This window comes from Enoplosus armatus, chromosome 2, assembly GCF_043641665.1.
Source record: "Enoplosus armatus isolate fEnoArm2 chromosome 2, fEnoArm2.hap1, whole genome shotgun sequence".
In the NCBI taxonomy this organism is placed as follows: domain Eukaryota; kingdom Metazoa; phylum Chordata; class Actinopteri; order Centrarchiformes; family Enoplosidae; genus Enoplosus; species Enoplosus armatus.
Genome location: NC_092181.1, coordinates 13,097,455 through 13,107,565, shown reverse-complemented (window position 1 = coordinate 13,107,565; position 10,111 = coordinate 13,097,455). Strand labels below are relative to the sequence as shown.

At 40.8% G+C, this 10,111-nt stretch overlaps 1 protein-coding gene across 1 annotated transcript; it reads right to left on the bottom strand.

Moving 5' to 3' along the window:
- Positions 1-1,668: 1,668 nt before the first annotated feature.
- On the bottom strand, positions 1,669-9,939 carry utp6 (UTP6 small subunit processome component). The gene is made up of 19 exons (XM_070920274.1): positions 9,762-9,939; positions 9,240-9,324; positions 9,094-9,135; positions 8,773-8,865; positions 8,390-8,437; positions 8,235-8,298; positions 7,934-8,052; positions 7,724-7,801; positions 7,523-7,604; positions 6,939-7,020; positions 6,667-6,845; positions 6,260-6,339; positions 6,047-6,124; positions 4,901-5,083; positions 3,575-3,655; positions 3,130-3,239; positions 2,934-3,000; positions 2,642-2,714; positions 1,669-2,282 (listed from the first exon to the last, which is right to left on the bottom strand). Exons 1-19 carry the CDS (start codon positions 9,851-9,853, stop codon positions 2,128-2,130), a joined length of 1,791 nt encoding a protein of 596 aa, XP_070776375.1. The 5' UTR covers positions 9,854-9,939; the 3' UTR covers positions 1,669-2,127.
- Between the last annotated feature and the right edge of the window lie 172 nt (positions 9,940-10,111).

The window sequence follows — 10,111 nt, the reverse complement described above, 5'->3', positions numbered from 1 at the left end:
TGGAGAACGTCATCACCATCCACCAGTGTGTGATCGGGCTGCTGTCCGCGGGCGTGTTGGTACTCTTCAGCTACATCCTCTTCAAGAAGCTCTGAAGATGTGTGAAGGGGTGACGACGTGGGGGAGGTGGACCGACCAGAATGAGACACTGGTGTCAAACGAGGGTAAAGCAACCACTGGCTGGACAGAGAAGGGGGAACTTTTACATTTTGGGTGCATTAGGGTGGCTCATAAGAGCTGGAGTATAGTCTCAGAGGGAGGAGATGGCCTGGGACCTAACACACACACACACACAGGCACACTGTCTCGGTAGGAAGATACAGTTTAGTGCCACATTGAGGTTCATGTCTTCTATCAGTAATGTTGTGGAGGAGATGATGTAATACTTTATTTATAATAGTTTTACTACCATAAGGATTCATTGCCCCCACCCCCAAAAGACAAAACAATAAAAAAATAAAAAAATATATTCTTAACAGAGTTAAAAAGCCTCTGAAAAAGCATTTAGACAATCATGGGACACTGTGACTCAGCAGCCCATTGAATGCTTTGGAGGTTGAAGATGTTGACTAAAATATGTCCTTGACAAATTTGAACTATCCGAGAAAAACAAAACAAAACAAGTATCAGCACAGACATTCAGCGTGCTGTGAATATCAACAGGGCAATTTGCAATTTCTTTTTAAAAGCCCAGGTAGCTGAATATATCAGCAAATCAGTACATCTGTACTCACCTCTTCACACACTGTGTAGTGTTAGTGTGCGTCAGTTTTATGTTAAACTCACTTTACATAGAGAAGACTTGAGCTGGACAGTATGTGTCTGGACATTTCCTCGACAACGTAAGTCGCTCATTTTCCAAAGGGATCATTACTGAAATGAATCATTCTCCATAACTTCTGCCTTAAAGCACATTATTATTATTCATGTTTGCACTTATTTACTCAAAGCCGCACTGAGATACCAGGAGGGGCTAAGTCCCCTCAAACTATGAAAGATGATTGAAGACAGAGGTACTTTAATAGCATAATTTCTATAAATGCATATAATTTATATCATACTCCCCCCCAAAAATGGAGACCATTGAGTAAGCTGGTAACACCTTTAGACTTTCCATGACTGTAAGCATTTTTCATGTTGTCTTGCAGTGCATCCTAAAATCGCTATCTATATTATTAGGCTTTATCATGATCCATTTATATAATGCTTTTCCCATTAATGTTATACCTCATAGATGTAGATCGATGTATAAAACAACAATTTGAAGTGTCCTTAAAACTGTAAATATGTTTAGATGTTTATGGACAGTTTTTTTTAGCTGGCTATTGAAACGTTTAACAGATGTGCAACTATCCCGTAGTACTACTGCTGCTTCATATTTATGTTTTTTTTTTTTTTTTTAAAGGCGACATTTTGTACCATGAAAGGTGGGAATTTAAATGATGATACTTGGCACTGACTGTAGACACTGGATCAATGTGTGAAATGAGAATTTTAGAAGATAAAGGATGTTTTTGTCATAGTAACTTAAATTAACCTCACTAACCTGCCAAGAGAACTGTTCAAATAAGTGGTGGGTCATTGAAAACTGCTGCTGTATAAGTTGTGTGTTTATCTGTGTACATTTGTCACCGTCTCAGAGGGACCACAACAGAGAATCACCCAAAATGAAAGACTGTTTTAATTTCATAATAACAGCATCAACGTTTGTCTTCTCAAAATGTCAAATAAATGTGGAATTCAATTAAACTGGACATTTTTACAATACTACATGTTTCCAACATCAGTCTGGTATCAAATGCAGCACAAACTGCTGTAAATGAAAAAGGACAGTGGGTACAAGTTGTAAATTACAGCTGTAAAATATGGCTGCTTGAAGAACATTTCCTCTCAACACTGCTGGAACCTTTGAAGAAGAATCGACAGGCCTTTTCCTGCCAACTTCAGAAATAGCAAGACTTGTTGAAGGCTCTGACGCAATTCATGGAAGAGCGCAGCACCAGTCTTTTAGAGGACCAAGAGGAACACCTGCTCCGAAACACTTCTACTAAAGTTGGGAAATATTTGCGTATCGTTATCTGAACTCACAGGCCTTGATCTGAGCTACTTGGACCTTTTAAGGCCTACTCATAAGTGTCCGGTTTGAAGTAGAGTGTATTTGGAAATGAACCTCTCCACACTCTCCCCCTCCAGAAACTTCATGGCTCTCCAGTGGATCTTGCCACAGTTCACCGGCTGTCCGAGGGGTCCCAGCTCTTCCCGGATATACTGCAGCCACAGATCTACAGGGAAATAAGAACAACAGAGAACATTTAAAGCTAAAATTAAAAAAGTGGAGTTGTGTAAGGATGTTCCAATTAAATAATATAACACTCAACAAAGGTTCAACTTCCTGTATCCCAATGGATATCCTTTTCTTTGGCCTGAAAACCAGACCAGTATTTAATTTTCTAAGATCTGAGATCCATCTGGTCAAATAACTATAACTATTTAGCATTGACACATTTCTTTGGTTCAGTTGTTATGTTAGAAGGAAACCTGGAACTTAGTCATTGATACTTGAAAAACAGGAATAAATACTTTGGACTAACACTACTTTTTCCCTCTTGTTCCTTAATTAAGGCATTTCATTTGTGCTCACCGTCATCTGAGGTGCCAAACTCCTGCAGGGCCCTCTCGTAGTAGTCTCTCAGATTGTTCATCTTTGGAGTCTCCTGGAAGAGCAAACAACATTGTTATCACAGCTCAGGATTGTCTCGGCTTATCAGTAATACAAATAATACCAGTCCATCGTCTGTCCCCACTATTTCTTCATTTTTGTCAGTTACAAGAGTTCAAACTATCAAACTCCACCTAAAACCTCAAGGTTCCAGATTGAGGTGCAGTTTACGTAAGAGTTTTCACATGTGATATACAGCAGTCGCTATACGTACTTGTTCTTTCTCCATCTGAATCATTCTGGTGAAAAAGGCTTTGGACAAGGGACGGTTTTCCTGTAAGCTACAGAAGAAAATAAATTAGCTTTTTGCACCGCAGTGTTTTGAGACCAATTAAAATGTTTTATTCCTTTTGTGTTCTTTATCATTTAAATTAGCGACAACATCAGCAGACAAAGTTATTCGTTTTTACCTTGTAAAGGTCTTCCTAGCTTTCTTGTAGCCTCCAGTGGAGTACGACCAATCAAGGTAGCCCTCTTTCATCTCCATAGCAACAGCCGCTACTGCAGACAGCAGACCTCTCTGGGAACAAACAAGAGAACAAACTGTCTGTGAGGCATTCTCATTTCGGAGGCCAAAACACTGCAGACATTAGGGGCTATTCATCTTTTCGGCCTCATCTTTAAGTATTCATCTGCAAGTATCATCAAGAACAACAGCTGCTTTTCCTGAGTTCAGGTCATCTGTACACAGTTCTTTACATTACTGACCAGAAAAGTAACAGCATAGGTTTTCATTTTATGGTGCGCTTTTCTAAAATCATAAGCATGGGTAGAAACTAATAAGAACGGTGGTTTGTAGTGATGGCACACTGCGCTGTCGTTTCAAACTGAATCTGGTGGATTCAGGTGGACTACCTTGAAGACGGCTTCTGTCTCCTCGGGACTCTGGTTGGCTACGCTCCACTGGATCTGCAACTGCCAAAGTGGGAGACTCTCCTGTCAAGACAGGACAGAAGAGATTTAGCTATTAGTTGGCTTCAGTACCCTGCTCAGCAGGGAGTCTGCTTGCTTCCCGCAGCACTGAGCGGACGTTAGTGTTGTCAATGTTGCACAATATCTGCTTTTAGTCTACGCGAGCATGCCGAGTTTGAATCAGACCCATGCTGCCCCCATTATATACTGAGATTTTAAAAAAGTATCCTAGTGTAGCATTGAGCATTCTCCGCTCCCAACACGTCAACAGGCCTTTAGAAAATACACACAAGTATACAACATCAAGCTGGATTAAGAGAGAACGTCCACATCGTCCTCATTCATTTATCTATACTTCTGAGCCGTGCAGTATGGTAGCATTTTATTGTTCAACATACCAGACAGAAAACCCCTGGGGGTTTATACTATTTCCCAACACTTAAAAACGACTTGCCTAATCAGCAGCGGTGTAGTAATCCTCCTCACACAGCTACTTCTCAGCTCAGCTACAGTCTTGTGAAACCCCCACCACAACAACAACCAGCTATTCTGCTCACTACTATAAAGGCCTGTGGCTGAGTCATGCAGCATTATACTGGGATGTACGGTGCAACAATGTGAAGGGCAACACAAAATTAATTTGTTTTTAATAGAAGTTGAGTTCAGAAAGCTATACTTAACAGAACAAACCCATCAATGCTAGCTTAATGACAATGTCAAGAAAAACACGATGACTACCTTCGAATACCTGAGGTGTTGCAGGGGATTTCTAAGGAATAGCTCACTCCCCATACAAAGCTTATAGTCAAGAGTATAGTGTTAAACAGTAATCCTACTCATTTACACCCTTCGTGTTAAATTAAGCTAAGGTGTGATTCAAATAACTAATTACACAAATTACCTATAATAATTTTCATGTTGTTTATAACTGAAGGCTTCAGTTTTCCTCACACATAGAAGGGGGGCGGAGGAAACCATTTGAGGAACTTAATATAATGGAATAGAGACTAATTGGGCCAAGGAGATGGCCCACTTATACAGCAGTGCTGGTGGCTGATGTGTGAGTGTGTGTGTCCATGTGTTTCCAAGGAGAACAATTACACTGGTACAGTAGGAGCAGCAAATGATGTGGTGCTCAGTGTAAGCAGAGAAAATTACCAAACTCGACGTGATTGAGAACTAATTATGTAGAGTTAAAGAGTGTGTGTGTGAGTGTGTGTGTGTGTGTGTGTGTGTGTGTGTGTGTGTGTGTGTGTGTGCTCTGTGTACCTTGGGATTAATGTGTGTGAGAGCGTCCTGGAATAGCCTGCCCACGTCTCTCTCACTCCCCAGCTGCATTAGCGTCTGCAGACTCAGGCTCCACACTGACACCGATAGGCTGTAGCGCTGCGTGGCTGCCATGGCAACGTTGGCCGCTCCCTCAGCATCTCCAGATGAGAGCAGCATCTGCAGCTGGTCACATGGAGGACATTGTGTTGGTCGTTTCCACACATCAGTGCAGTGGCGCTTTGCAACATTATTACCTCTTTTAATTTCACTTCATTTCAAAATCTAAGCGAAAGTTCAATCAAGAAACACTTTCCCCTCTTTCCATCTCCTTTTTTAAAATCATTCAGCACCACCTCTGCTGGTTAATAAATACAGAATATAGGCATTAATAAATGAATACCCCAAAAGTGCTACAAGGCAAAGCAACACTATCCATATTGACCGATCAATACTAGTGACAACAAAAAGCACTCCATCTTGCAATCACACTCACTTTGTTGACTTTGGTTCTAATCATAGTTGAAAACCAGTGTTACATTTTTATGCTTGACTTGTTGAGGCTCACACTGCCCGGTGAAAAGTGAAATAGGACTTGTAAATAACTAATAACTCGTTTACTCAACAGAGTTTTGTTAACATGCGATTTTGGCAGCAAGAGGACGTCAAAGAAGGTGTTCTGTGTTATTTTATGGACTTCTTTTCTCTTAATTAGATGGTAAACAACAGAGAGGGACTGGCCTGCACTGATGGTTCAAAACCAAGATGGCTGCATGGCATGAGCCTTTAAGGCCACTAGGTCTAATTAACTGTCTCGAACCTTGAACATTACTTCACAATTTGTTTGTTTTTTTGTTGTGCTAGGATTAACAAGTATGACTAACTGCTGACTAGCTTCAGATGTAAACATTGTTCTTTGTTTGAGTATAGTTACATTGTCACTCCTCATGAACTGTGACTGAGACTGACAAGCATTCAAAGACGTTTGTCAGTATCACCAGACTTTGACTGGCGCTGCTCTCACACAGCCAAACAATCTAAACGAATGCAGACATTTGACGAGTCATTATTCAAATGAAACGAGACTGAACCATGAAGGCTTAAGGGCCCGATGATTCCAGTTACACATTTATGAAGACACTTTCTTACCCATTTCTTATAATAATCCTGCTTCAGCAGTGAGGAGTCGTGGGCGCGCTGCAGCACTCCCAGCAGCCTCTCCTGCCTCTGTGAGACACACACACACACACACACACACAAAACCGAGTCAGGATTTATCTCCAAAACACTGAAGCCATTGACATCATTTGGTGTACAATGTTTTATCCTCAGGAGCAAACAAACTGTCGTAGCAACACTTACCTTTTCCTTCAGCTCTTGGACGTTGGTCTTCCTCTTCATCCTTTCCAAGCAGAAGGCCACATAGACAGTCCACATGGGCTCTGCAGCGCAAAGCACAGCAATGATTTCTTATGCTGACACATAAAGTTGGCAGGGACTATACAAGCAGTGAATTAACACAGGGCACCCATAGTTTTCAGATAGCCAAATTTATCTTGTTTTAAACGTTTTAGGCTACATGGATCAGACTTCTTGACAAAAAATTGCCAAAACCAATTTAAATTCAACGAATGACATTGACAATATGTGCAAAATAAATTAAGGGTAGGGAATTAATAACTAAAATGAAGTAAATCTTGTTTGGTAATATAAGTACCACTACATCGTAAAGAAATGTTGTTTCTCTGTGTGTATGTACGAGCTCCTACCGGTGTTGAGACTCTTGAGCCCCTCCTCGTAGACCTGGCAGCAGCGCTCCTCTCTGCGGTTGATATCTGAGGCCCGGCCTTTGGCTGTCTGCAGCTCCTCCCCAGCTCCCGGAGCCTCCAGCTCCCTCTTAGCCATGAAATCCCACGTCAAGCTGTCTTCTGTGTAGTTAGTCTGTAAGCTGCAAGGCAAGGGGAGGGGAGAAGGAAGGTTCTGTTTGAGTTGAAGAAAGCAGTAAAAAAGAAACTCTTCTGTACGTAAGCTGGTGCCTTACTCTTGCAGGATGAAGTCCTGGAGTTCTTTGGTGAAGTCAAAGATAGCTGCTATGTTCAGAAGTGAGATGACAAACTCTGCTTCTGTTGAACAAAAAGATCAGTAACACAAAGGTAAAGTGACCAGATCTGAGAATTTCTGTTGCTAATAGATTGTCAATGTGGGAGGAACACTTTTTGCAGATGAAAAGGCGAACTAGCCTGGCTCTGTCCAAAAGTTCAAATCTGCCTACCAGCTCCTCAAAAGTGCTAATTTGTTAAATCCATACAAAAACCAACACGTAAAAGTGTAGAATTGTTCTTACTCAAAATACAAATAGGCAATATAAATTGACAAAATTCTAGTTTAAATCAGGAAATATCTTTTTGTCCCTGTTGCCATTATTATTATGTTGGCAGCACTGGCGATACCCAGCCCTAGTTGTTGAAAGCATTTCAAAAAGACTGCAAGAGATGTTACCACTTTTTAAAAAACTGTACAAATGTAACACTTACTGATAATATTGATTATGGAAATTATGAAAAATATGATTTTTATGTCTTTTTTTTTGCACAGAATTATAAATAAACGTAATAAAAAGCCAACCTTTGATTTTCCCTGTAGCATCTCTGTACACAACCTCAGCCAGTTTAGCACTCAGGATCTCTGGAGAAAACTCATATTCACCCTGGGAGGAGAGAAGAGCGGTTGTTCAGGTGCTGAATAGAAAGTGAAAGCTTCTGTGCATGTGTGTGTATTGACTTTTTGCAGTTCCCACTGTTTGTGTTCGATTTGTGACACACTCACCAGGTCCATCTCAGCTTTCTCCAGCTCTTTCTTCTGCTTCCTCAGTTTCTCACAATGCAGCAGCTCCATGCGGAAGTACTAACGCAGGGTTGTTGGAGAAAATTAGGAACGAATATTTGACAAACACACAATCACAATCATCCCTCTTTTCATCTGAATTTTGTTCAAGCAAACCAGAGTTTCTCTTAACAGGGTGGTGGACTCTTTTACCTCCTGGTAGACTTTCTTGTTGTTTGGATGGAAGCGCAGAGCCCTCAGAAACAGGTGTCTGGCACTTTCAGAGGAACTTCTATCCTCCAGCTCACTCTTGGCTGCCATGATCCACAGGGCTTAAGATGGAGAGGAACAAAGTCACTATTACTTTGTATTTGTAGGTGACATCATCTTCCTATTTATCCTGATCATGCACTTGTTGTGTCAGTCCTCAAGATTGGGGGTTACTACACTGAAACATGACAGTGGAAGGTACGAATGGGAGCGACAACAGACTGAAAAGCACAATCTTCTGTACCTGGTTTGTCGGGGTGTATGGCGAGCATGGCTGAGAACACCTTGCTGATCTGGCCTTTGGTGGCCTGATGAGTGAAAGCCAGAAGAGATTATTATTAGCATGAGAAGACACAATGTTTGTTGTACTTCAAGCAAATGATGGAGATCATTACATACCCATTTCTTACAGAAAGCAACATGCGAGAGCCACAGCTGCACATCATCCTGCAGGAAAAGAAGACATGTGACTGTCAAAACTAACTATAAATTTCATCCCATTACATGTTTAGATGTTAAACGAGGCGGTGAAGGGAACCAAAATGAACAACATTAGAAGTGAACTCATTTCAGAGTCATCAGAGTATACGATGTGATGCAGAGCCTTGGCTTAACAACAATACATAATTTTAAAGAATCACATTTTGTTTGATTAAAAAAAAAAATCTTGAAAGCAATTAGATCATTTCTTTTAGCAGCTCAATTGGCTATTGATATATAATACATGCCCTGATTTAATTGATACACTCCAAAAATACAATCTAAATGTTTGTATACAGTACCTTCCATTTATTTGTTGCTCTTCTGAAGACGCTGTTTATTCTATGGATGACGGGGAACTCAATCTCCTCTCTTTTGAACTGGTAATGTATGTGCTGCAAAAGCAAAGTGAGGCACAGTCAAATCATGAGACATTAACTCAAAGTAATATTGAAAAAGCCACTCATGTTGCCCTACACAGTTCGCCACTCACTCCATTTGTTTTGCATGCAAGTTTAAAAAGTAAAATTGACAACTAGAATATCCAAAAATAACCATCACATGAATCCTATCCAAAGTAACTAACATTAGATAAAGCATTAGATTCAGCACACGCCACTCACCGCTCTTCTCTTCTTGATCAGCTCTAAAATGTTGATTTCATACTGTAATAAAACAACACTTTGAAGTTATTGTTTTTTAAACGTATCTCTCATAGCCTTTATTTCTTTATTAAAAAGCTGGAGTCAACATGATTACGGCACTCTACCTGAATGTATGCAATGAAGTCCTCTTTGTTTACGATCAACCTGTGGAGCTTGTACTCCAGGGCTGTCGCTCTCTTGATAATGGATCTGAAATAGTGGGAGGAAAAAAACAATATTGGCTGACTCCATGGGCTTTATATATTTTGTACTTTAGTCTGAGTAAGGATTCTAGTGGAGTTAGCTGTGGACCAGAATATGTACCCATGTCCTACAGGACCACAATCGGTTGTTCACGACAGTAGTTATTTTTCTTTAGATCCACTAATAATTCATCTGAAGTAGTGAGATGAACGAGGGAGTAATTACAAGATGACAAAATGGATGTTCTTGTCAGGTTTCTGTCTGTCACGTTTCCATATTACTGTCGCCAGTTGCCCATTTCTCTGCCAAATAATGCCAACAACAAAACAGTTCTTAGATGGGGAGGCCATCCCTGCGACAAAGTCTTCTCTAAAGGGTGTCCTCGGTATAGTGATGTGTTGTTCTACTGAGTGAAACTCTTGGTGAGTTGGATGTTGTCTTACTTGACTTCTTTCTTGGTGAACAGCCCCACTCTCTCCAGCTGCTCTAGCTCAGGGATTCTCTCCTCGATCCGCTGCTGAACGATCTCCGCCATCTTGTCGACGCAGCCGTTAGAGGTTCAGGCTCGACTGTTGTTTGGTGATATTACAGTTATTAATGTCAAGTGTAAATTGTAATACCACCAGAGTGTACAAGTTGCAATGAGGCTGGTTCTCTCCACCACACATGTGTGGAAGTTGTGATTCACTGCACTTCCGGTTCCGTCTGCAAATAGCTCCGTCAGGAAACACGATAAAGTGTGTCGGACTGACTGACTGGCAAAACAAATTCAAACCGACTAATCCACTGATTT

Coding starts and splice junctions, on each gene's coding strand:
- utp6 (XM_070920274.1), bottom strand. CDS start 9,853: ATGGCGGAGATCGTTCAGCAGCGGATCGAGGAGAGAATCCCTGAGCTA. Junction 9,136..9,239: donor ACTTCATTGCATACATTCAG/GTAGAGTGCCGT, acceptor GTTTTATTACAG/TATGAAATCAACATTTTAGA. Junction 8,866..9,093: donor TGATCAAGAAGAGAAGAGCG/GTGAGTGGCGTG, acceptor TTGCTTTTGCAG/CACATACATTACCAGTTCAA.